Here is a 26,944-nt window from a genome sequence, read left to right as displayed (position 1 = left end):
TCATGTCGGTGACACATGAAGCTGGTTTTGAAGTGGAGGTATCTGTTGAATCGGCCACACTGGAAAGAACGGACACATCTGACACTCTCCAGAGTGGAGAAGCCAAAGGAATTAATTATTCAGAAGATAAACTGCATGAGCCAACACAAATGCAAAAAATGTCTCAAACTGAATACGCATCTGAAAGTGTGATACCTTGTGTTCCAAAAAATTTCGAAATCATTTCTCTAAACCTGACAGGCCAAGCTGAAATTGAAGACGCACACCAATTTGAATTGAGTGTGAAAAGTACTGAAGATTCTGCTACTAAGCAGGAAGTTTCAAATCCTGACAACAAGCATGAGCATCCTACAAAAGAAAACTTTGAGTCTTTAGACCAGATAAATGAAGATACTAGGAAATCACAGATGAGTGACGTAGAAAGACTAGATGCTACAGTGGGCCATGTATATGAGCCTGACGGTCAAGGAGAGGCTGATATAAAACCCAGTGCTGAACAAACAAGTCAGGTGGAGAAAGGACATTTCTCTGAAGTTGAGAAGACTGAACCTTCATTGCAAACTCTGCAATCAGAAATACATGCTTCTTTGGATTACCAACCTCAGGACAATTCTGTGAGCACAAACGAACAAATCAACACATACTTCGGCCCCAGTGGAAACAGGAGAAAACTGGGGTCTAGTCGTAGAAATAAAGGGCGACAGCATGTTAAACCCCTTGAAACGACAAAAATGTCACTAGCATCACAGGTAAAGTGGCAAGAAGAATTAAGTCAAGAGAGTGAGGATGACATCATGTCTGTGACGCACGACAGCTCTTTGCATTCAGCGTCTACATCTGAGGTTCAGATCCCCACTCCAACAACCTGTCCAGAAGCTGATCTGGAATGTTTAATTCCTAAAAGTGAAATTCTTCAAGAAGAGCATGATGAAAGAGAAACTGATCTTAAAGTGGAGATGTCTGTTGAATCATTGGAGGCCACACTGGAAGAAACTGACAAATCTGACACTCTCCAGAGTGAAGATGAGGGAGTTAATCATTCACAAGATGCTGTAAATACAATATGTGAACAGGTGGTTAAAGCAGAACAAATGCAAGAACTACATGACATTCATTACTACTTTCAAAGTATAAAGCATGACACTGCAGAGAATTCTGACAACTGCTCTGTAAACCTGAAAACCCAAGATGAGTTAAGGCACGCATACCAATCGGAGTTGACTGTGAAGAATACTGATTCTGCTAGCAAGCAGGAAGTTTCAAACCCTAGCAAACAGGATGATCATCATACAACAGAAAACAAAATTCAGGCTTTAGATCAGATAAATGAAGATTTTCATGTATATGATAATGAGAAACCACACACCAGTGACATAGAAGGACTAGATACTGCAATAAGCCAGGTATATGAGATTAAAGGCCAAGGCGAGGACAATATAATGCCCAGTGCTGGACAAACAAGTGATCAGGAGAGCAGGAAGTTTCAAATCCTGACAACAAGCATGAGCATCCTACAAAAGAAAACAACTTAGATGCTTTAGACCAGATAAATGAAGATACTAGGAAACCACAGACAAGTGACACAGAAAGACTAGATGCTGCAGTGGGCCAGTTATATGAGACTGAAGGCCAAGGAGCGGCTGATATAAAACCCAGTCCTGAACAATCAGGTCAGTGGGAGAAAGAAGGACTTTTCTCTGAAGTCGAAAAGAGTGAATTCTCTTTACAATCCCATCGATCAGAAATACATAATCCTTTTGACACACAACCTTGGGACGATTCTGTGACCACAGGCGAGCAAAATGATGCAGAATTCAACCCCACTGGAAACGGAAAACATAAAGGACGACAGCATGTTAAGGACTCTGTTGCTGAGTCATACTGGGAAGGCAAACAGGAAGATGTTGAAAATATTAGGGGCCATGAACCCATTGAAACAACAAAACCATCACTAGCATTACAGGCAATGAGGCAAGAAGAGTCAAGTCAAGAGAATGAGCATGAGATTATTATGTCTGTGACACAAGACAGCTCTTTGTTTCCAGTGCCTACACCTGGTTATTCTTCTGAGGTTCAGATCCCCACTCCAATAAACTGTCCAGAGGCTCTTCTGGAAGGTTTAATTCCTAAAAGTGAAAATCTACAAGAAGTGCATGGTAAAAGAGCATCTGACCTTGAAGGGGAGGCGTCTGTTGAATCAGTGAAAGCCACACAGGAAGGAACAGACAAATTTGACACTCTCCAAAGTGGAGAAGACGAAGAAGTTAATTATTCAGAAGATAAAGCACAAGAGCCAACACAAATGCAAGAAATGTCTCAAACTGAATGCTCATCTGAAAGCGTGATACCTTGTGTTCCAAAACATTTTGAAATCATTTCTCTAAACCTGACAGGCCAAGCTGAAATTGAAGACGCACACCAATTTGAATTGAGTGTGAAAAGTACTGAAGATTCTGCTACTAAGCAGGAAGTTTCAAATCCTGACAACAAGCATGAGCATCCTACAAAAGAAAACTTTGAGTCTTTAGACCAGATAAATGAAGATACTAGGAAATCACAGATGAGTGACGTAGAAAGACTAGATGCTACAGTGGGCCATGTATATGAGCCTGACGGTCAAGGAGAGGCTGATATAAAACCCAGTGCTGAACAAACAAGTCAGGTGGAGAAAGGACATTTCTCTGAAGTTGAGAAGACTGAACCTTCATTGCAAACTCTGCAATCAGAAATACATGCTTCTTTGGATTACCAACCTCAGGACAATTCTGTGAGCACAAACGAACAAATCAACACAAACTTCGGCCCCAGTGGAAACAGGAGAAAACTGGGGTCTAGTCGTAGAAATAAAGGGCGACAGCATGTTAAACCCCTTGAAACGACAAAAATGTCACTAGCATCACAGGTAAAGTGGCAAGAAGAATTAAGTCAAGAGAGTGAGGATGACATCATGTCTGTGACGCACGACAGCTCTTTGCATTCAGCGTCTACATCTGAGGTTCAGATCCCCACTCCAACAACCTGTCCAGAAGCTGATCTGGAATGTTTAATTCCTAAAAGTGAAATTCTTCTAGAAGAGCATGATGAAAGAGAAACTGATCTTAAAGTGGAGATGTCTGTTGAATCATTGGAGGCCACACTGGAAGAAACTGACAAATCTGACACTCTCCAGAGTGAAGACGAAGGAGTTAATCATTCAGAAGATGCTGTACATACAATATGTGAACAGGAAGTTAAACCAGAACAAATGTATGAAATATTACTCCTTCAAAAGTGTGTTACACGATACTACAGAAAATTCTGATACCTGCAAGGGAAACCTGAAAGACCAAACTGAACCTAGGGATACATACCAATCTGAGATAATTGTGAAAAGTACTGATGACCCAGCTCTTCAGAGTGAAGATAAAGGAATTACTCATTCAGAAAATAAAGTGCATGAACAGGAGGTTAAGCCAGCACAAATGCAAGACATGTCTCAACTTGAATACTCCTCTGAAAGTGTGATACTTCATGCTACCGAAAATTCTGAAATCATTTCTCTAAACCCAACAGGCCAAGCTGAAATCAAGGATACAACCCAATTTGAGTTGAGTGTGAAAAGTACTGATGATTCTGCTGCCATGCAGGAAGTTTCAAATCCTGACAACAAGCATGAGCATCCTACAAAAGAAAACAACTTAGATGCTTTAGACCAGATAAATGAAGATACTAGGAAATCACAGACAAGTGACACAGAAAGACTAGATGCTGCAGTGGGCCAGTTATATGAGACTGAAGGTCAAGGGGAGACTGATATAAAACCCAGTGCTGAACAAATGAGTCCTCAAAAGGAGGAACTTTTCTCTGAAGTTGAGAAGACTAAGTTGTCTTTACAATCCCATCAATCAGAAACATATACTCCTTTTGACTCACAACCTTGGGACAAACATGTGGTCATGGATGAGCAAAACAAAGCACATTTCAACCCCACTGGAAACAGGAGAAAACTGGGGTCTAGTCGTAGAAATAAAGGAGGACGGCATGTTAACGGCTGTTCATACAAACAGGAAGATGTTGAAAATATTAGGGGCCTTGAACCCCTTGAAACAACAAAAATGTCACTAGCATTACAGGAAATGGGGCAAGAAGAGTCAAGTCAAGAGAGTGAGCATGTTGCTGAATCATACCAGATACCTACACAGGAACTGGTTGGGAATACCATGGGTAACAAACGTCTTGAAACACCAAAGATGTCATTAACAACAGAGACAGCAATACAGGAAATATCAATGGAAAGCATGCTGGAAGTAATGGACAAATTTGACACTTCTCAGACTGGAGACATTAGTGATGCACATATTGACACATATGAGTTAAATAGTATTAGTGTCCATTCAAATTCTACAGTAGCCCAACCGGTAATTGACCAATCAAATTCCAGAAAGATGCCAGATAAAGACATTCCCCATATGTATTCTGCAACAGATACAGAAATCAAAGAAGGGGACAATGATACAGACTTTATACTGCAGTGTGAGATTTTACAGGCCAATGATTTAAAACCAGAAGGTAACAGGCCTTATATCACACTGGAGATAACACCGGAAAACAACAGCTGTAGAGAGCAGACTGAACCTGAATGCAGTGTTGAGAAAGTAGCAGTTTCATCACCAAAAGAGGAGTTGCTTACAGATGAGGAACAAAATGAGCATTTCAGTTTGTGTAAAGTGAGAGGAGCTCAGCACACAGAGACTGCTGTAAAGAAAGTGCACACAGAGGAGGATAATCCAGAACCAATACAAGAAATGCATCAAATTGATTACATCTCAGTTAAGGAAAGCAAATCTTCTTTACAAACTCTGCAATCAGAAGAACATGCTTGTTTGGATTCCCACCCTAAGGACAACTTTCAGAGCACCAAGGAGGAGACTCACACAGGCTTCAAACCCACAGGAAACAGAAGAAAACTGGGGTCAAGCCGAAGAAATAAAGGAAAACAGCATGTACTGGACTCTGGTACTGAAACATACCAACAACCTAAAGAAAAAGTTGTAGAAAATACAGAAACAATAAACATACCATTATCAACAGAGAGCACTAAACAGCAAATTGACACAGGTTTCAAACCTGCTGAGAAAATTAGACAAATTAGGTCAACTTTAAATGAAGGTGAGAACACAGAAAAGGTGCCAGAGGAGGATACCTTGTCCCAGAATGTTATGGATATCAGTACAGCTGTGACAGCAGACATCACTTCAAGGTCAGACAAAGATGATTTTCATAAATTCAGTGAAAAAGTCAATGAGGAGGAAAAGAAACATAACCTAAAAGAGTCTGAGAATTCAACTCTCCTTACAGGCTATGACAGAGTTAAAACGGACTTGATACAATCATCAGAAGCCTCGGTTTGTAATGATGACTCTGACATACGGATTATCTCATATCATGATGACAATATCACATTCAGGTCCATCACTTCTGATGTACTTTGCCAAGAAGAAGTCTTTCAAGTCCAAGCCATGGAAACTTTACCTTATGACAAAGACTTACTGGGACAACAAATACATATCCAACAGACCAATTTCGTGATAGAAATGGTGGGAGATGAAGTGGGGCGTTCAATCCAACAGCATGGACAAGATCAAGTGGAAGAAAGCTGTGAACACCCTACCAAGAAGGGACAAGATGAGCATTTGGAAGGAAAGTCCAAACAAAAGAAGAGAAAGATAGGCTCTACTCGCAGGACTGGACTCCTTAGAAAACAAGAGGAAGAAACAGGCAATACAGATGAAGCAAAGGAAAGCAATTTGCACACAGAAATTGACATGAGAGATCTTGATAGCACGGAAGTTGTGGAGGATTTACCATTGATAGTAACAACAGAATTAGCACAAAATGAAACTGCACAACCATCACTGAGTACTGTGGTTGAAGTGCAACAAGAAACCAGCTCTGTTTGTGATCTGGGGCAAAATCTGCAGAGCAGTACTTCTGACCTACACACTATAGAGTGTAACATGATAGCGAAAACAGATGATTTAATGGCTCTCCTTTCTGAACAGTCTGCCTCCCACCATGAAACTGTTGTTAATCCTGTTACATTTATTCATGGAGCTGATGTAAGGAATTATGGGGAAATAGTTGGTGCTGGTGAGGAGCCATCAGAGGGAGATGATTTTACAAGCACTGTGATGGTTACTGAAAGAAACAGGCACTCAGTAAATCAGTTGCTGCCACCAAATACTGAAGATGCTGTCAACACTGACTCTGGTATAACGGTGACTTTTTGTGAGATTTCACCAAGCACGCAAAATGATGAGCAAAGTCCAGATGACACAAAGGTAATACAGGACCAAGATTTGAAATCATCAGAAGAAGAGCCTACAAATGCCAAGGCTAGTATACAAAAGCCAATGAATGAAGAAGCTCACAATATAAACATTGTGATGAAGAAAGCAAGTCCAAACTTCAGTTCAGCCAACAGGAGAAGAAAGATGGGCTCCACTCGGAGGAATCTTGGATCACACCACAAAGGGGAAGACTTGCATCAAAAGCAAGATGTGGATAATGAGGCAACTGCAACAGATGTTGGAGATGTTTTGAGTAAAGGTGTGTCTGGAATCAAAGAAGATCTGCAGCTTCAAAAAGAACACACAGAAAGTGACTTGCAAAAAGGGAAAGAAAAAGTATTTGAAACAGTCAAATACAGCCACACTGGTGTGTCTCAGTTAAAAGTTCTGGCTCAACAGGCAGTTGAAGAAGATCTTCCTTCTCTCAGCAATATATTAGAAACAGAGCATCAACTGACCTCAGATGACTTCTCTGCAAAACCATCCACTTCTCCCAAACGTGACACTATGTCAGAATCAATATCTGGAGGGAGAAGAAGAAAAATGGGATCTCACAGGAAGTCAAGTGGGCATCATACCCATGAAACTGCAACAGAGGGCAGAGAAATAGATGCAGAACAAGGAAGAGACGTCAGAGGACTCACAGATGAAGAACACAGAAAAGAATCTTTGGGCCTGGACAAAATATCAGAGGTAAGCTGCTAAAAATAAAAAATAAATAAGTGACTATATTTCTCTCAGGTTTTCAGAATCTTCATCTATGATTTTTTTGGATTTTACTTAAAATGATGAACAAACAGCTGTGCACTGCGTTTAATTTTGGTTATTTGTTACAATGTCAAAAAGAAACAAAAAATCATGTTGTGATAATAGTTTCTTTGATGAGTGAGTGTAAAGGTCTCACTGGTAGTTATTTTACTTTTTAAACACATTTCCTCGATTAAGTATTAAGGTTATTTAACTATGATATGTTCCAGCATGACAACAATTAAAAAGAAGGTTTTTCAAGTAGTACTGTGTTGTGCTGCACTTCCTATTTGCATAAACCCTCTTGTGAGCCCCAACACACACACACACTCACTGGTAAAGTGTTTGTTGCAAGAAGAACAAAATGACACGATGACCCTTAATGAGGAACGTGCGGTCCGCATTACAAGTTTCAGAGTGAAAAGGAGAACATCAACACGTATCTGTCTTCTTGATCTTACTGTTGGTGTGCTGTTTAACACATTCAGCTGATAAGTTTATTTTTGTGACTGCCAGTTAAGATGATATATGAAAGGAGCTAATGATCTAAAACCATATCATGCAGCACTTAACAACAGAGAAGAGTCCTTGCACTAATGTTTTTCTTGTAATGCACACTTATTCAACAATACAGATAGCCTTTTTTCATTTCCTCTCTCTTAGTAGAATTTTATTATAACTCTGCAACGTTTCCTTTCTATAAAATGTCATATTTTAGTGGTTATAACATTACATCATAGTTACCGCACATAACGCTAATAAGAGTACACACAATACAAATTCTTTTCAGGGCACACTTCAGAAAGAGGTCATAAACATCATTGGAACTACCCTGTAAAAATAAAGGATAAATAAAATAAAAATTAAGTCCTGAAAATTTGATAATAGCCTCATAAAAATTGTCACAAAATAAACAGAGTTTAGATCAGAAGATGCTGAGCTCAGTCTGAAACAACTGTATATTATCCTTTGGTCATTTGGCAAACAATGTGTATCAAAATGGCATCGAGTGAAGATAAAATCTGCAATAAAGTACAACCTTCATAACTGTCAAAACAATACTGAGTTGTTCTTGTCTCTCAGGTTGATGAAAGTGGCACAAAACCATCATCCAACATCAGCAGGTCAAAGGGAGGGGGGCCAATAAAAACACTGCTGCCACAAAGCTTCATCCTCTTACCTTATTAAATTAGCACAATAAAGTGTTGACCTATCTGTTGGGATGTTATAAGATTAATCAAAATTAAATCACTATGTGGTGTGACCACCCTTTACACTTCCACAGTTTTTCAAAGTACATGGCAGGTACAGTAGGTTGTTCAAAGAATCTTGGAGACCTTGCCACTGCTCCTCTGTGTGTCTGTGTGTCTTTTTTCTCTTCAACATGAACATCAAACTATAATATCAGCCGCTAAATAACTATTTTGTGAAGTCTGGTGTTATATGAAACTGCAAAAGATGATGATAATCAGTAAAAGACAATTACATCAAGAATTAAAGCCACATCCCCCTGAAACTATGTTGCACTTTCCTTGCCCATAGCTTTAGACATGCACAGTCCTTGTTAGGCAGCCATTTAATTCTGTTGCAATGTTGAGGAATCTATATCAGCTTTTTAAATCTGGAAACTTCTTCCCTGTAGGTTAGCATTTTAAAAAATGCCGTGCCATCCATTTTCTAATGTCAGTTGAAAATGAAACTGTCTATTGGACTGAAGATGTTTTGCTATTCATCCATTTGACTCATCTAAGAAGCTAAGCCACTGACTCATTTAAAGAATGACTACCAGCTCCACTGGAAGCTATGGAGCTACTAGTTTTTCAGCCATATCTCCCTTTCGGCTGTAGCAATATCGCGAACATGTATATATGTTTGCTAACTGCTGATTGTCTGTTCCACAGTGAGAAGGCACCTAAACAAGTGCCTGCAGTTCAACATTGTTATGCTGAAGTGCGCCTAGGTCAAGAGAGTCAGAGGAAGATTTCTTTGGGTAAACAGCATTAATACATAAATACTGAAGTCAGAGTCACAGCAGAAGGCAGATGCTGGTAGACAGACATTTTGTATAGAAAAATAGAAATATGTGTGACCAGAAAGTGTTTTTGTTTTTCCTTCAGAAGGTGATTCCACAGGACTAGGTGTCAGATCAAAAAGTTACAATGTTGTGATGGTTGGAGATGCCAGTGTAGGCAAGACGTCCTTCATGAAAAGAGCTCAAAGTGGGAAGTTCTCTTTAGATTTACCTTCTTCTGTTGGTAAGATCCTGACCTTTATCCAGTTATATTCCTGTATATGTGTCTGTAAATATACTGAATAATGTTACATAACTGTAATTTGTAGGCCTTGATTCCTGCATGTGGACTGTGGTAGTGGATGGAAAACCTGTGGTGCTACAGTTATGGGATACAGCAGGCCAGGAAAGGTAAGGCATCTTTTATATTTCCCCTCATGTAATCTTTAAGTCAGTATCTGTGAACATGACCGGTTTCTTTGACCCTAGAAACACAGGAAGAGACTTGTGCCTGGTAGTCAAGAAAAAAAACTGCAGTTTGTCCTTTGTCCTCTAAAGTGTGGAATAAATTTCTACCCAAGTAAAAAGAAAATCATGTTCTATCCTGTTTTTAATATAATGAAATAAATGTGAAATTGTATACTTAAACATGACTGACAGGTATTTCAGGTGTCTTGGTGTCAGTCTATCCGTGTTCGGGGACATTCTGGTGGATTTTGCCACAAAAGAAAAAATACATTTGATGCTAGCATCTTCAAGCCCTTCATTGTGATTGATACAGTATTACAGTTTTGCTGTCACTGACTCAAAACGCAGTTGTTTTTTGACACAGGTTTAATGTGGTGGTCTTGAAGCACATAAGGAGTGTCAGTTGGCCTATGCAGGTGTGAAGGTTGTCTGCAAGCAGAGTAGGGACAACTGTGCAGGCTTACAGGGTACATGGAGAAGGGAAACAGCCATAAGGGATCCAAATCCAGCAACATCTCTAGAACACAGAACTAATTTATTATAATACCAACACTTGATGGCTGGTGGCCGGCCATAATCCTAGTGACCATAAGCTGAAAGATTGTACAGCTGAATGCTGATCAGATCATTCCGAGCATGTGCGCGTGTAGACTTTCAGGTCAAGCAGTCTGATATGGGTCCTCCTGATGTCTCCTGTGAGTAGGCCGAGTAGTGGCTGGATAGTAGCTGAAGGGAAGGTCACAGGCTAGAAGTCATTTAGCATATCTGAGAGGGCGCCAACACTCTCAAAGGTACAAGTTGTTTTTCTGCCTGCTGTGACACATGCAACATGTTCCAGGAAGTGGTGATGGACTTTCTATGTATAGATGCACTTGACATGTTGTTTCTGTCCTGAGGGCTTCGTTGTCATCCAATCTGAAGGCAGCAGCCCAGGTCATCAGCACTGTGTACACCTTAGCAGTTAGCCAAGACTTGTAATAAGCATTGTCATATGCTGTAAGTAGCATGCTTTATGGCCTTGCCAATATAGCCAGTCACTGATCACGTAACAGCCTCCTGAACACATGCCAGACAGTTAAGGTGTTGTGAGCCCTCCTGCAGACCAGGTTGTAACCTGTTTCAGAACTGGTCTGACACATATCAACTATGATTTGTAGGCTGGCATTAGCACAAGACATCTGGTTCCAGCAGCAGAGGTTGGGTCATCGTGCAACCAGGGTGTGCATGTTAGCTGCATGTTAGTTGAATTTGGCTGATATTAGATTGGCATGATTGAGTTACAGGCTGTTAGTAAAGTGCAGATTTGAGTTTACAAATATAGTTTGCAGAGTCTCTTGAAGGTCAATGTCAATCATCATTTGTCATTTAAACTCATATTAACCCAGTGTAACATGACAGGCTCCAAAGAACCCATCAAATTTTGACAGAAAGCCCCTAAACCCAACTAAAAATGTCACCTAAAAAGTTTGACACTATCTTTGTAGACATAAAATATAATGTATGTGTAATATAATATAAAGTTTTACTTGACTTCATTGTAGTGACAATTGTGCGGTCAACATCAGTCTTTCCTGGAGAGACACGCAAAGTACATCTCTTGAGCAACACTTCATGGAAGTCTCTGGAACTCAGTGAACCAGTATCATTAGACTAGTAGAAACACCCTTGGGGTGTGTCATTGTAGTGTTTCTCACTGCATTGTTCACTGTTGAATGAATGTGATGAAATTCATCAGTCAGTTATGTCAATTAAAAACATCATGATGACAAATCTCTGTGCATTGTCTCTAATTACATTATTTACTGTGTTCAAAGGTTTCGCAGCATCACAAGACAAATTTTTCATAAAGCCCACGCATTTCTCTTGATGTACGACATCGCATCCTCTCAGAGCTTCTCTGCAGTCAGTTACTGGGCAGACTGTATTCAGGTATGGGGCATTTCAAGCTTCAGTAAAATGTTGTCCCTGCTCTTCAGGGCTTTGTATAATGTTTTTTACAGATGTTAAAATGGCATATTTATAGGCACCAGACATACAGTACTTTAAAGTGAAAAAAAAGTACTTTAAGTAAATTCATAAACTGTGTGTAGTAACTGATGCACACTTGCTTCCAGTACAGTAAATTTCCCAGTTTGTCTACAGACAAGAGTCAGGTTGTTTATGCAAGTATTATAATTACATAAGTTATGCAATCCAGTACAACGTTGCAACATTTACTGCTGCAGCAGAAATAAACCAAAAGGCTCTGCAGAAACAAAAAAAAAACGCATGTTTAAGAGAAAGCACCTAATTGCATTTATCTCATGAAAATGTTTCTTTACCAGTGACCTCAAAACAACATCAACAACAATAACTGTAAACTTAATTTATACATGTATACAGAACAAAGTTTGAAAAAAATTACATTGTTGAACCAGGATTAAAACATTTCAGGATAATAATAATAAGGATAATCACCTTTATTGGCCAAGTATGATAGACACAAGGAATTTGTTTCCAGTACAGAACAATAAGGCAAATAAAATCAGACTACAATCCTGCCATGTAAATATCAAAAACATATCAGCTTATCCATGAAGAAAGATTCATCTCTGGAAAGATGTTTGCATAGCTTTCTGAACAATAATCAAACTGGTCCATGTTTTGCAGGAAGGAGCTGCAGAAAACATGAGCATTTTGCTCCTTGGGAATAAGAGTGACCATGAAAAACGGCAGGTTAACACTCAGCAGGGGGAAATTCTGGCTAAGGTTTGGCTCTTTGGCATTACTTCCTCTCACACTTTCAATTCCCCTGATGGATCTAGGATATAATGACACAGGTTTAACTAAAGGCAGCTGTTCTACTTCCATAGGAGTACCAATTTGAATTCATGGAGTGTAGCGCTGCCACTGGTGAAAATGTGATTCACTCTTTGGAAACTGTGGCCAGGTAACACAGCTCATGTCCTTCACTGTTATTCTGTTTTGTGCTATCTGTCAAACCCAGATAGTTTTAGAAGAATGTCTTTTAACATTCTCTGTGATGTAAGGTCAGTTGCCTTCATATCAGCTAACTGTGTTGTTGTGTTGTTGCCAGGATGTTGATTCAAAAGTTTGACACCAGAGAGGAAGCAGTGGTGTTGCACAAAGAGCCCCAACAGAAAAAGAAATCAGGATGTTGCTGAACAGATGTGTTTGTCTAAGAAATCAGACAAGTGGTGAAATCCTGCACGTATTGGACATTCTGTACTGGTTTGACTGGTATTTCTACATCTGATACACAAAACATTCTTTAATTCAATGCACATTATGCTAATTTACACAAATGTTTAAATGTTAAAATTCCTTTTTTAAACTTATCTTTTGCCAACTTTTTTTTCTTAACAGGTTATTAATTTAGAGGGCAACCTAAAGTAAGAATTTTCTGAGAAATGCCACTGAGAAGCCACAGAGGAAACTTTAGGCTTTCTGAGTGTTTTGATGTGTAGTTACTGTGCACCATTATGTACATATACTATAGCTTACTCTTTAATACAGTCAATAAACACTTCTAAGGTAATCAGACAGTTATTATGCATCTCGCATAATGGATTTTTTAAAATTTTGCTAATTGCTACAAAATGTATCTTTTTATCTTGTTAGCTTAACATTCCTTCAGGAATATGAAATATTTGCAGTGCCCTATTATTGTATTCAAATGATCACATTAAAGGTGCAGTGTGTGAAGGTTTTGTGACATCTAGTGGTGAGCTTGCAGATTGCAATGTTCAACAAAGTTCTCATACTTCTTAAACAGCCCTCACCTCTGTTTCACAGCGATTACTGTAAATGCTGGACAAATCGTGCACTTGGAAAACAAATGCGGCTGACTTAATCAAGCAAAAGTAACGGCAGCTCACGTCACAGCAGTGGGTTAACCAGCACTGTTCAGATTCTAGCTAAAGCTATGAAACACAAACCTGCATTTAGTTAACTTGACTTCTCAGGCTAAATAACCTGCCCAGCAGAAAATGGACAACTTGGGCACCATTCAGGAAACATTTGTCCCTCATCAGAGATTTCTATCTGGGAAAGGCCACACCGCAGTTTATCTTGGTTTTGTGCTGTCACCTATCCCGTTTCTTTGTGTCTCAATGGGAATTCAGTTCTTTTTTGTGTTAAAGTTCAACTATGATCCTCCAGTTCTTCAAATTATAGTTTTAAAACTCACGACAATGCTTCCTTGTTTCTAACGTTACTACTTCTTCGGCTTCCAATTGTCTCTAAATCATTACTCCAAATCCAAGCTGATACGTAAAAATGAGAAATTCACGCTCTAGAGCCAGAGTGTGGTTTGTCCGTTCTGGGCTACTGTAAAAAACACGGCAGCTTAACATGGTAGCCTCCGTGATAGGAGACCCACTCCTACGTAGATAAAAGGCTCATTCTAAAGTAAAGAAAACGTAACAATACTTGTTATCTGGTGATTACATATGCATAAAAACATAAGTATGCATACTGTAGCCCATTTCTGCTAATAAATCCTTCTAAATCTTACACACTGCCCCTTTAAGTTAATATTTATTTTGAAGCTGTATTAACTAATACCCGTGAGAAATTAAGTATTTTGTCCTTTGGCACTTTGTGTAAAAAAAAAAAAAAAACAGTGACCACAAAGAGGAACTTCTCTATTGCACAGCTACTGAATGTTTGTTCCACATTGCCTGTACTTTATGAAAACTAAGTCTTCATTTTAATTTCATTAATAAATATATTTTAAATGTATGTTTAAATTTGTGCTTGATATGCTCACTTTAGAGTACACATACATACGACTGTACATTTGTGTTTACAAGCAACTTGTGCAATAGAGAAACAATATTTTCGTTTTTGTAGCCATTTAGTATAGTGTTATTCAATAATTAGTGTTTGATTTAATGTTATCATCTTAAATAAATGTCAAGCCTTCACAATGTAAGACAGCTGTAGAAACATTTTAATAGGCTTTCGATATGTCAAATTATATTTTATTGTGTTTCCCTATAACTTGTGTCCCTGTTGTCATGATTCGTGTTTAACAGACCTACAGAACAATGATGTGTGCTCACATAGTTAATGTCCTCATGGACGTTGTGTTTCTAGACCGACAAGGACAGCTGTGTTTCCACTAGAACACCAAGTCAGTCCTTCAATGGTATGAAGAACATGGCAATGTAATAAATTCATAACAAGCCCAAGCAGCTTTTGTGGGCAACAGAAACACTGAGACAGCATCTTCCAACATCATGAGAGGCCTCAGACCACTGCATCAAATCTGCTATTGGTGAGCTGCACTGACGTCTCCAGTTACATCTCCGCCTCCAACTATTCAGATATTTGTTTTAGGCTGGAACATGTAAACATTTTAACTCTGTTCAAGCATCAAAAACCTGGTCAATTTATTTTATGCATCTATAATTTCAAATGTTTTCACCAGTGTAATTTGATGTTAATTATAGGGGAAAAACACTGTTTAGTTAGTAAACATCCAACTAAGTATTGCCTCAGCCAAGAGAGACTAATGCCTGGTTCAGACTATATGATTTTTTTTGTCTAATACGATGGCCAGTATGTCAGATTACATGATTATAGAGTCACATATTCTTGGACGAGGGGTGTGACAGACTACATGTTGGTAGTCGGTGGGTAGGCTCACAGCCTACCATCCTTCATGACTTTTAAACAGAACAGAGAATGTAAACACGGAACTGAGGGAACCAGAAGTGCAAAAATGTACCAGGTTTTAAGACTCAATACTATGGCACTCTATAGCCTCTGTGGTGTGCAAGAAAACAAAAATGACTGTGGACCCATCTGTGGGTTGCATGAAGAGGGCAGCAGGCTATGCATCTATCATTCATGGAGAACTTGGGGTAGTGTTTTAAGCCTGTAGTAAAACCGAAAACTAGCTAGACTTTGTGTTGGGACATTGTGAGGCATCCCGGACACAGCATTGGTTGTCATTTTCTATAACACACTATACAAGATAAAATGATTGTTTGTCGTGTTCAGCGCCGTTTGTTGTTTCCAACACCATACGACCATCAGGTTGGGCTGTTCTCAGGTTAAATCATATAGTGTGAACTGGGCATTAGACAAGAGTCAAGACACACTAGGTCAGCTTAATTTGTAAAATTTCTAAATCTGTTTCTGGTTTATAACAATATCTGAAAAGTAACTGAAATAAAAGTAATTTGGCCCTTTTGCCACTTGGGGGAGTATGTGTGCTGATAAACCAGGTGCATCATCTCATCTACAGACCTGGTGTTGCTTTAGCTTGTACTACTGCTTTGTACTGTTTGCACTGTTTCACATTCTGTCTGCACACACTGAAATACACTCAAATGGTACGGTAGCATAATCAAAAGAAAAGAAGAAAACTATTGGTCAAATTTTCAGATTTATTTCAACATAAAAATAAACCACTTTTATATTAAGAATTTGGAAATTAAGCCAACATTACATACATAATATATAATAATGATGAAAATGAAATATTCATAAAACAAACAGTAGACATGATTCATTAACAGTTTTTTGTGATCAGCCACTTAACCATTTAGTCAAGTCTACCTGCTGCTGCTTCCTTGTTGGGTTCATTTTGTTGACTGACTGTCATATTCTCTTCCATTGTTTGTAATCCTGGTTTCTTGCTGTGCGACTGGGAGAGTGTTTTATTTTTCTTAGAGGAGTGGTAGTGCTGGATGGCCTGCATGACATCAGTAGCAGTCCAGTGGTGACGGGTCAGGGCGTCCTGCAGAGTGAATGGTCCATCTCTGGTCCGTCTAACTCCTTTACACACTGCTGTGCTGCGCAGCTCAAGTCCTATCTCATGCACAACTTTGCGCAAATATTTTTGCGTTTCATTTAGGCACTGCACCTCTGTAAGTACATGCAAAAAAATATCCAACAAGATCAGCATTTTATAAATTGTGAAATTTGATTTTCTGTGTATTCAAGCAAAGATTATTTACCTAAAGTGAAGTTGGGAGGCTCAAAGTGAATGCAACGCAGGCCTGTCAAAATAGGCGGTGACTTTCCCTCTGGACCCAGTAAACCTCGCACTGCCAGTTCAAAGGCTTCCTGTGTGTTCATGTCTACATTGGAATACCTGTACAGGAAAAAGTGATCTTTCATTCATCATTCAGCTTTCTAACATGGCCCATATGTACAGTATAGGGGGTCATATTCCTAAGCAAAGCATAAAGAAAACCAGTCTAATAAGAATGAACTGTCAGTATTATGTTTATGGAAATGTAAGAGATGTAACTGCCATACATTAACAAGGCTTTCTGATTGGCTCCCTGCAACACTGCCAGTACTCTGTCCAGTTTGTCCTGTGTGATGTGACCTGTTGAATACAACAACATTTCAGGGTCAGAGGCACAAGAACTAGCACAGTGAGCTTAAAGGTGCATGAACTACCGTTGTGCACACTGTCTGATAAATCAAGTGAAAATGGGACAGGATATGGTGTTTCTCAGCTATACTACAGCCAGTAAGCCAGACAAGTATCAACTAAGGAAGATCTGGAATCTAAGAAAGCAATGAATTCAACTTAAGACTAACTGAAAGATACATTAGACAGTATTACTGTATCTCAGTAATGACTAATTATATCAAGTTAGGCATCAAGCTATTTTCACTATAATACTACAACTCAAACCTATTGATTCTTAAACTACCCGATTTTAGGTGAACTGAGGTAATTTAAAATAAAGCTAATTTTCATACACTGCTGAGAAAAGGAAGGTATCCTACCATAGGTGGACCGTTCCACAACTCGACCTGTGTGAGAGAAATCATCGCTTGCAGTCCCAAATTCACCCTCCAGTGTGTAATCCTAAAACGTATCAAACAGCATTAGACCTGTCTGTATTGTGTTTCCATTGGATCTTCTCATTTCTCACTTAAAACTAGTGGAAATCAAAACTTACCCTTGTGATTCGTGTTTTGTAGAAATCATTCAGGACCTTGTTTCCATTCCCAACTGCAAGAACTGAGTATTTAGAAAATAGGGTGAATATTTTGAAAGACCTCCTGAATTTACTAAATTTCCCTCCAGATAAATAAATTATCCATCCATCCATCCATCTAAATAAAACAACACTGAATGAAACAAATATTTTCTCAAATGATCAGCAATGAAATCATACCCAGAACACCAGAAGAAAACGCATCCAGACGATGTCCTACCCCAACTTGAATATGCTGGAATTCAGGCCCAATTACTGAAACACAGAAAAATGACATTTTGTTCACTCATTCCTCAGTGTGCACATGCAAAACAGCTTCATTGAAGTACTATCAGGCCTAGATTCATTTATGGTCTAGTGTAACTTAAGCCAGTGGTTCCCATTCTAGGAGACAGGTGCTGAGCCATGACCGGGCTGGGCTGACAGGACCAGGGGGAGAAAAGTACAGTGAGCTGGTATTTTGACTCATCAAACACAGGTGCAAATAATAATTGGTGCATTGCTATTGCTGAAACAAAACCATCTTTAAGTTTACCACTTCTGGCTGAGCTTTCTGCTGTGACAGGCCAAAATGTCTGCTGTGAAAAAGGTTTGAATATAGGTCACGTTTGCAGTCTGCGCAAATGGGTAAGACATAAAAACAGTATATATTCTAAACATTTCAATTAAATTCAACTTGGCTCCTTCTATGACTACTTTTGTTAATAGATTCCAAAAGTCTGGGAACCAGTTTGGGAGTTACACACCCACATACGCACCTCTAAACCGTTCGTGTTTTCTGACAACTTTCAGTGAATGCTATGCATAAAATTATGAATCGAGTATTCATAAATTAATTTGTTAATTATAAACATATTCCTTCACATGCATTGTTTTGGCTAAAGTGGCAATAGCCCACCAGCAAAAAGATCATTTAAACCAATTTATTAAGTTTGCTGACATTAGCCAAAGAGAGATTTGAATGAGTGGGATTTAACTGTGTATATAAAAAAAAAAGCCAAGCCACTGGGAATACTGTAACACAATACATCTTTGACTCTGTCTTGTTAGCAGATGGTGTTACACAAGGCTTTGAAGGTATGAAAGATAACTTTACTACAATACCACTATGATACGGTTTGTGTAGTGGTGTGTAGGAACAATAAGCAGGAGGACAGGAGATGAATAGACACACGTACCCAGAGGGTGCTTGGACAGCACAGGCACAGACGCTGCACACAGTTTGAGTTCCTTAGGTCCCTCGGGTCCCTCAGCATCGCTGCCTGGCTGTGGCAAGAAACGGACCTCCCGAGGAAGTGGCCGAGAAGGTGTGGCGTTCAAACCTGTACGGTTCAACACATAGGTCAACAGGTCAGCGATTTAGTTAGATTCCAAGATTAAAGAAGACACTGGCGCTGATGATAATGTAATGTTACACATTAAGTCTCCACTGAGAAATCTGTCTGCGAGAGAGGTTGATGGACCGTTGGATAGGTTTTAAAGGAATTGTTATTGTCACCTTTAAGAAGATTTGTCTCGATGCTGTCCCGTACGAGTTTCCAGTGAATACCCGGGGGTTTGTAAACACAAAACAGACCCTCTAACCTCCGAAACATGCGAACAGCTGGCGTTGCCATTGCGTTAGTACCATCAGTTCATCCCAATTTCTTGAACAGCTATATTAGGTTATAGCTCCTTAGACTTTTACACGGGTCGGGTTATTTTCTAAAACAATATTTGCTTCTCCTTCCCTTGCCTTCACTGCGTGTGAATTTGTCCCATGCGTACATCACTGGCACTGTACGTTTTAGTAGCTAGCTCTTATCATACCGCCACCTGCTGTGCTGGATGTATGAAAGGACAGCGCTGCAGAAAGAGTCGTACATCGGGAAAAGAGGATAAGACTGTGTTTAGCAGTCATTAGAATAAAAATGGGGGTTAACTTATGTGTGGTTTAAACTGGGTGAGAAAGAGGATGGTTGATTTTTTTAAATACAGAACAATGAATAAATGCGAAGGTCACACAACCTCCAGAGGATGGCAACAGCTGCCATAAAACTCCAGAAAAGAAGAAGAAGAAGAAGTAAAAGAAGAAGAAGAAAGAAGAAGAAGAAGTAGTAGCAGCAGCAGTAAAAGAAGAAGAAGAAGTAGCAGCAGCAGTAAAAGAAGAAGAAGAAAAAACTGACAGCTTTTAATCGTGTTTACCAACGGAGAAATCTGGTTGGTAACGTGCCAAGCGGTTATAAACATTTGTAGTCTGAGTAGCTTTCTAACATATTTACTGATAAGTCGTTAATAGAACATTTTTGGTTATAAAAAGTACAAGGTGTTTCTGTCTATTGTAACATAGCGGTGGTCGTTAGCGCTGTCGCCTCACAGCACGAGGATTCCGGGTTCGAGCCCCTTTTTGTGCAGCGTTTGCATGTTGTTCCTGTGTGGGTTCTCTCCGGGTTCTCAGGCTTCCTCCCCTAGTCCAAAGGCATGGTTGTTTGCCTACATGTTAGTCCTGTGATTGACTGACGACCTGTCCAGCCCAATGTCCATCGACCCTATTCAGGAATAAGCAGTATAGATGATGGATGGAAATGTCATATAATGTCTATATAAACCAAAGCACCACATTTTCTGGTAGGGATATTTATCTATAAACGATATATAGAAAGTAGGGATATTGATCTATAAATAATATACAGTAGGCCCAAATATGTGCTGGGGCTGATAGGGGCCAAAGATGTGTGTGAAAAGTATTAAAATGCATTTCAGGGGGATGAATTATTGAATGGGTCCTAACCTCCATGAGCTCCATGGTCTTCATTCACAAAATATCGCAGAACAAGAAACAAAACAATGCAAAATATCCACAAATTAATTTAAAAATACCAGAAAAAATGCAAACAAAGAGATGCAAATAATGCAAACTACCTCAAACAACACAACTGCCTGGTTTGTGGTAATTTTATGCCGTTTTAAGTCTTGGTCCTGTGTAGGAGGAGGAGAGGCTCCCTCATGCATGTAGGCCTACATGATTTAATTATTTGAGTTATAACTATGCTTCCAACTTAAATATCATATACAGTGCCAGCAGTCACTACCTGTGCCTTTTTTTACACAGAAATATTTCAGTTCAGAGCAGGAGGACAGGCACCCCTCTTCAACCAAGCAATGGTCTAATCAGAATTATTGAAAACACCTTTAATGTTTTTATTAATACCTTGGCTTTCCTTACTGTGAATATGTTCTGTGAAAAAGGCCTATACCATGTGATGACCATGCCCAAATGAGCCTCCTAGTGAGGGCCTCTCTACAAGACAGATGAATACATTAATGCAGGACCCACCTTCAGGCCTTTGCCATGTCAGAAGATTGTGTTTTATTGTTTTGTAGTAATTCAATAAGGCTTCCAACTCGGAGTGAAAATAGACTCATAGGGGCCCCTAGGATAGTTGTACATTGTTCCCAATTCGCTGAGCCGGCCCTGATACCAGTACTCACTGTATGGGGAACTCTGTTGTAGATAAAAGGCTGTACCTGGTTACAAAATCAGCTTCCTAAGTCATTCAACCTCTCCAATTGGATTCCATTGTATTTGATTTAATATAACACTAGACATTTGGAATAACACAATAAAACCATGTAGCAGACTGTTCAGTGAATAGTTAATGACTTTTAAGCTCGATCTTTAGTTTTGTCTGAGTAGAACTCATAGAAACAGCCTCCTGGTTAGGGAACATTTACTAACCTGTTTTTCTCAGGGTTTCTTTACACATTAAGGTGTCTTATGTCTTACCTGTGCAGGTGTAATGCGAGCTCCTCTCCGCTGGGTGCTATGGGATGTGAAGGACACCCTGCTGAAGGTGCGGTTGTCTGTGGGAGAGCAGTACTGCAAGGAGGCTGAACGAATGGGCATCAGCCTCAGTCCTGTGGAGGTTAATGCTGCTTTCCACCATGTGTATCAAAATTACTCCACCAGATACCCAAATTATGGCATCACCCAGAGCCTGAATGGACAGTCTTGGTGGATGGGAGTGGTGCGGGACACTTTTTCCCTGTGTCGTGTACAGGACCCAGCCCTGCTAAATACAATGGCTCACAACCTTTATCATAATTACTGTAATGCAGAGAACTGGGAGGTAAATAACCACTCAAGATTCATATACACAGAATGAATAATAAGTTTTATATTTAAAAGTTATTTGATTTATACAGTGATTTATAAAGACTTTTGATGATTTATGTTGAGTTTACCAAATATATTCAAATTTGAAATAATACACAAACATATATACAGTAAATAGAGTGAAGGTTTTATTTGCCATCACTGTCATCATCAAAAGTCTATATTTTTTTACTTTGTACTAATATGGGAAAAACTATAAATGATGGATCTGTTTGCACTTTCCATCATTGTTTACACACTGAAACAATTTGTTTCAGGTCTTTCCAGACTCAAAGAAGGCCCTAGAGAGTTGCTCTTCTCTAGGACTGAAGCTGGGTGTGGTATCCAACTTTGACAGCCGCTTAGAAGCGATCTTACAGGTTTGTGGCCTGCTGTCTCACTTCACATTTCTGCTGTCTTCAGAGGAAGCAGGCATAGCTAAGCCAAACTCAGCCATCTTTGGACAGGCACTGCAGAAATGTGGTGTACCAGCTGCCAGCGTAGCCCATATTGGAGACCACTATGTGAATGATTACCTCGCCTCTCGATCTGTGGGCATCTGTGGGTTTCTATTAGACAGATGCATGCGTAAACAGCCTGAAGTTCCTCAAGAGCATCGGCTCAGCTCCCTGGAGGACTTGCCGTCACAGCTTCAGCAGCGCATGTGATAATTCCAAACAGGCATAGGCTCAAAGAGCAAAGCTACTCAAGTTCACTGTGGTTCAGCTAAGGAACTTATTGCTGGGATGCAGCCATGTTGACCACGTCATCCTCTGCACACAACAGATTAAATTGTCTTGTCAAAAATGTATAGGAATCCTTAGTAAACTGAAAATACAGTGCAACTGTATATATTTACTGTAAATAAAGTAGTAGCATGGAATAAATGTTTGTATTTAAATATAGTGCCAAGTATCCTCTACTGAAATCAGTAGAAAAGATGGAAAACATTTGTTGTAACAAGAGCCCAGCTGATCTATCAGTGTGGCTAACATTAGCTTATCAGATAGATATTACCACTATATACAGTATATATTAGACAATAAGTAACAAAACATAACAGTACAGAAATGTCAAATCCACATTTGAGGAAATTTATTGTGGATTTTTTAGTCTCAGAACTTTCCACATCAGATCTCAACATGACACAGGCTGATATGCTCTAAAGGAAACTCGTATAATTTTACACAAAGATAATTATAACTTTACCCAGATGAATGAAGACATGACAACAGTACTGAAGTCAAGTATAAACTGAAAAACCAGGACCCCATGTTCATGCTTTCACTCTCAGGTTTGGCTACAAGTACCTTCCTTTTTATTTTTTATTTGAATTGGCTGTTTAACCGGAGCTACTGAGCTTTTCATCATTTCTAGTGATTAGCAGTGAGGAGAACAAGGCAGGGTTGCTAAACACTAATACCTTTGTAAATACTCTTATTTCAAACCATCTGGTCAGACACAGATAACTGGGAATCTTGGGCTTAGGATCAAAAGAACCAGAGGAAAGGGACCAGAATGGCACTGCAGTTCACAGCCTCTCATGGGGAATGGGGATTGACATTTGTCCAAATCGGGTTTAATGAGAATTCTCTGATGTTCACAAAACTTCCCTCCATTACATGCCACAAAGTGTGAATAAACACCCAGTTTCTTATGTTTTCATTTCCCTTTTCTTGGCACAGTTTTCACTTGATTTCATTTTTTCCCCTCCTTGGACTTCTTTGTACGTAAAGGGTATTATATACTGTATCTTTAGGGAAGCGCCCACAAGAGCTGTTTAATTCAAAGCTGGTTTAGTAGCCCAGCCAGATGGCTCTAAAGGGCTTCACAGAAATCCATTTGCAGACATAACGGGATTGCAAAACAATATGAAGGGAGCAAAACAGAAGAGCGGAGAAGATACAGCATGTTATGAGGGAAGATGACAACTAGTGACATACAGTACAGTGGAAATGAAAAGCAAAGGGTGTATGTGGCACAGTGTTGAACAAATGCTTCAACATGAACAGGTCTAGATTGTGTCAAACTAATAAGGGAATCACAAATGAATAGTGATACTCTATAGAAGAGGGATGAAACATTTCTGTCAGCTACAGAAGCACTCAAGAGTTGGGCTCTTTGTTCTGTCGGGCCCGGGGTTCAGGGTTTTGTTGGCTTTTCTGTATTAAAATATTCTGTGGAAGAGAAAAATAGACGAGCAGAGTGTCTGAAAATAGAGATGAGAGTTAGAAGGAAAGAGCTTCGTGGGGAACAAGGTCACACCATGGAGCAAATAACAGACAGAGATGGAGCTGCATTTAAGAAGCACATTCATTTAAAACAAATAAAACAAAGACACACACTTGCATTTATAATTCTTCATTGGAAAACAAATTCAGATAATAAAGGCTTTCTAATTGTGAGAACATAAATCTGACAGTGAAAAGAGGTTAATCATCAGTGGGATCTCCTTTTCAGATGATTCTGTATTGCTATACACGCACACACACGCACACACAGAATATTTGTTTTTCATATTTACACACCGTTGCTGTAATAAAACAGACACATTCTGAATGTAAATGTCACATATTGTAAACAAATGACAAGCATGTCATCCCCTCAGTCTTCTGGCATAGAAATATCATCACATTCATTTTATGCTGGAATTTTTTTCTCATCACACAAAGCACATGCACCAATTATATCCATGTCAGTTTGTAATAGTAGTTTTATATTCCTTCATCAAATCTTTTTTCTGAGATTCAGAGTTTTTTTTCCCCACTTTAAATGTATTTAAAGCAGAGACAATGCTATAACCTGCTCCAAATAAAAGCTGTGATTTAAGTGCATACATGCTTAAGTGGATGCCTCTTCCCGTCAGTGCTCATTCATGCAAATTTAAAGACGAGTGTATTTGGCATCTCATTATGTGGATGATTTTTTTTAAGGAAAAGTGCAACATTTAAATGGTAAAATAGATCGGTGTGGCCACCCAGGGTGTGCATGTGTCGGTACAGTTATAGCTTGCAAATCAAAAACCTCTGATGCGTGAACATGTTCAAGTACAGATCAGGAATAAAAACTAAAACTGACAAATATTTTAGTTTCAGTAGCAATACTGGAGTCATCAGATCCTTTGAAATAACACCTGATTTTTTTTTTTTTTCTTCATAACAAAACCATATGGGACATTTTTAAGTTGCAACCTATGTGTATAACAGAGGACGTCCAGGCGTATCCAGGGTTTTTAATCTAGTAGCAGTCAGTCCAGTTACAGTTCCTACCCCTGTCAGGTGAAGTGAGTTCCTTCTTTAAAAACAGACACTAAAATGTTTTTAAAGCATCAGATTCCACCACCATATTTTTTAATAAAATGTCCTCTGTGCTTGTCGAGTTCTGATGAAATGTGCGCAAAGATACTAAAAGACAAAAATAGGAACTGGAATCTTCTGACTTAAGTGAATGAATTATTGTCGGCCCACAGCCCAACATAAACACTTTTCCTAATCAATATCCGCAAAAGATGATCAGTGACCCTGTAGATCCTTTCTAAAGTCATTTAGGCCAGCTGTTAACTGTCAGCAGTGTATCTAGAGCTCGTCGGCAGCAACTTTATCCTCAGAGCTTCAAACAGACTTGCAGTTCTGTGTATTTTTCCACAGAATCAAAAGAGCAAAGCCAATGTGTTCCTAGGTGGCTGCAGTCCAAAAGTCCCAGTCAGTGGAAAAAATGTCTGACGTCCCACATCAAGCAGGCCTACCTTAGTCACACTGATGATAATGCTGCTTCACCTCTGGCCAGGTTTGCTGGATCAGAACAGGTAGTACCACTTTGGTTGCAGTCCTGAGGGTTTGCACAGTCAGACACAAGGAAACGCACCATGATACAAACAGTTCATGGTCCAGCGAGATGTCTTCTCAAACCACTGAAAGGGAAAAGTAAGAGATAAATAGTTAAAGTTTTGTTTCCCTCAAGATTTTTAGGATAAGCCTGTATGCTGTATCTTTCAACAAATCCCATGAGACAACAAGATCAGCCTGAACTCAGCTACCGTAATGGAGGTCCCACATTCAAAGTCACACTGCCATCAACACTCACTAATGCACCACATGTGTATTAATCCGTAACTGCACTATTTCCTCATGTTTAAGTAATGCTTTTCTAAAAACTACAGTGACTTGCCCAGTGAGGAGACTTCTTTTTTTGAACATTAAACAGTTTGTAGCCCGTTTGTACAGGTTTACATTTACATTAGGGTCAAATGGCTTGGTGCTGAAAGCCACAGGCAGAGTGAGTGGAGAAGAAACGGGCAAATTGGTTTTGACAACAAAATAATGATAGTATGATATTATATTAGTTATCTACACTGCCAACAGCCAATAAATAAAAATCAACACAACCTTAGTAATGAACTTTTTACACAAAAAATAAGAGAAGTACCGCTCTCAGATGGATGGTGCAAAGCTCCATCCTTCTCTGGGACGTAGTGGTGTGCATGACTCCGCCTGCGACAGTCCTGTCTCCACCAACAACTGCATGAGAAAGAACTTGAGCACTCAAAATCCTGAAAATTGTTCTGGTATCAAGTCAGTTACATGAAAAAAAAAATGTACCGACCTCATTTCGCTATGTTTGCTATATAAAGCATGCACAGTTTTTCAGCCACATACTCAGAAAGTGGTACCAGAATGGTGGGAGGCTGATGTTTTTATAAAGATACTCACTGTGAAAGTGTACACAACACCATGATCAGGACACTTCCACTCACACACAACACCAGCATTGTGGCAACAGTCTGTTGTCTGTGATTAGTTGCTACCACAGCCAGCAGGTCTGCATGCTCACACCTCATCCCGACAAAGCCTGGGTGACATCTGCAACATGGAGTCCAATTAAGGGAATGCATAGCACAGTGAGAAAAACCAGTTTTACTTGTAACTCAGATCACACCATTACTACATGACAGATGAAGTTCCAACTATTCTAGTTGTCTATAATAATAAAATTTTAAATCTACATGTAATCACATTGATGCCATGTCCTTGAGAGAGACTGTAGCTACTGCAGTTTCAGTGCAAGAGATTTAAAAATAAGAGACCCACAGCTTTCTCATTATATTATAAACATACTGAACAATTCAAAGATATTGGGACTTAACATGAACACCTTTAACAAAATTTTATAGGGCGCAGGTGCAGGTTAGTAATCCATTAAACCCCAGAGCTCATGTCTTCTTTGTCTAATAATTATTTTAGAAATTTTTTTTTTTTTTTTTTTTTTTTTTAAAAGTTGGTTT

The 26,944-nt window shown here is 39.2% G+C and overlaps 6 protein-coding genes across 10 annotated transcripts in view; 4 read left to right on the top strand and 2 right to left on the bottom strand.

Moving 5' to 3' along the window:
* Positions 1 to 279, top strand: part of LOC109958963 (uncharacterized) — a 2,914-nt gene extending 2,635 nt beyond the window's left edge. The window contains exon 3 of the mRNA XM_020597964.1: positions 241 to 279. Coding sequence (XP_020453620.1) covers positions 241 to 279 — 39 coding nt within the window. The remainder of the gene's footprint in view (positions 1 to 240) is intronic.
* A 2,976-nt stretch (positions 280 to 3,255) lies between these two features.
* LOC109958962 (uncharacterized) lies at positions 3,256 to 8,264 on the top strand. Its single transcript, XM_020597963.1, has 2 exons — positions 3,256 to 7,022; positions 8,160 to 8,264. Exons 1-2 carry the CDS (start codon positions 3,462 to 3,464, stop codon positions 8,262 to 8,264), a joined length of 3,666 nt encoding a protein of 1,221 aa, XP_020453619.1. The 5' UTR covers positions 3,256 to 3,461.
* Positions 8,265 to 8,429: 165 nt separating this feature from the next.
* Positions 8,430 to 14,499, top strand: LOC109958950 (ras-related protein Rab-44-like). 2 transcript variants are annotated; one of them, XM_020597946.1, is made up of 7 exons: positions 8,430 to 9,066; positions 9,197 to 9,331; positions 9,417 to 9,498; positions 11,370 to 11,484; positions 12,205 to 12,303; positions 12,408 to 12,484; positions 12,632 to 14,499. In XM_020597946.1, exons 1-7 carry the CDS (start codon positions 8,880 to 8,882, stop codon positions 12,717 to 12,719), a joined length of 783 nt encoding a protein of 260 aa, XP_020453602.1. In that variant the 5' UTR covers positions 8,430 to 8,879; the 3' UTR covers positions 12,720 to 14,499. The 2 variants fall into 2 exon arrangements, with proteins under 2 accessions (XP_020453602.1, XP_020453601.1); XM_020597945.1 differs by having other exon boundaries at positions 8,707 to 9,066; positions 9,194 to 9,331.
* Positions 14,500 to 15,939: 1,440 nt separating this feature from the next.
* trub2 (TruB pseudouridine (psi) synthase family member 2) lies at positions 15,940 to 19,315 on the bottom strand. The gene is made up of 8 exons (XM_020598016.1): positions 19,027 to 19,315; positions 18,707 to 18,850; positions 17,709 to 17,783; positions 17,490 to 17,551; positions 17,314 to 17,395; positions 16,831 to 16,903; positions 16,527 to 16,663; positions 15,940 to 16,434 (listed from the first exon to the last, which is right to left on the bottom strand). Exons 1-8 carry the CDS (start codon positions 19,142 to 19,144, stop codon positions 16,112 to 16,114), a joined length of 1,014 nt encoding a protein of 337 aa, XP_020453672.1. The 5' UTR covers positions 19,145 to 19,315; the 3' UTR covers positions 15,940 to 16,111.
* On the top strand, positions 17,835 to 23,808 carry hdhd3 (haloacid dehalogenase-like hydrolase domain containing 3). 4 transcript variants are annotated; one of them, XM_020598018.1, is made up of 3 exons: positions 17,835 to 18,155; positions 21,303 to 21,637; positions 21,942 to 23,808. In XM_020598018.1, the coding sequence occupies exons 1-3, from the start codon at positions 18,152 to 18,154 to the stop codon at positions 22,329 to 22,331; spliced, it is 729 nt and encodes a 242-aa protein (XP_020453674.1). In that variant the 5' UTR covers positions 17,835 to 18,151; the 3' UTR covers positions 22,332 to 23,808. The 4 variants fall into 4 exon arrangements, with proteins under 4 accessions (XP_020453674.1, XP_020453676.1, XP_020453675.1 ...); XM_020598020.1 differs by lacking the exon at positions 17,835 to 18,155 and adding an exon at positions 18,826 to 18,878; XM_020598019.1 differs by lacking the exon at positions 17,835 to 18,155 and adding an exon at positions 19,644 to 19,727.
* Positions 23,809 to 23,952: 144 nt separating this feature from the next.
* tgfa (transforming growth factor, alpha) overlaps positions 23,953 to 26,944 on the bottom strand; it is a 7,027-nt gene continuing 4,035 nt past the window's right edge. The window contains exons 5-7 of the mRNA XM_020598021.1: positions 26,373 to 26,522; positions 26,089 to 26,180; positions 23,953 to 25,573 (exon numbers count right to left, since the gene is read on the bottom strand). Of these exons, the coding sequence (XP_020453677.1) occupies positions 25,566 to 25,573; positions 26,089 to 26,180; positions 26,373 to 26,522 (250 nt within the window). The 3' untranslated portion in view covers positions 23,953 to 25,565. The remainder of the gene's footprint in view (positions 25,574 to 26,088; positions 26,181 to 26,372; positions 26,523 to 26,944) is intronic.

This window comes from Monopterus albus, unplaced genomic scaffold, assembly GCF_001952655.1.
Source record: "Monopterus albus unplaced genomic scaffold, M_albus_1.0 scaffold36.1, whole genome shotgun sequence".
NCBI classification, from domain to species: Eukaryota; Metazoa; Chordata; class Actinopteri; order Synbranchiformes; family Synbranchidae; genus Monopterus; species Monopterus albus.
This window is presented reverse-complemented; position numbering and strand designations above follow the sequence as displayed.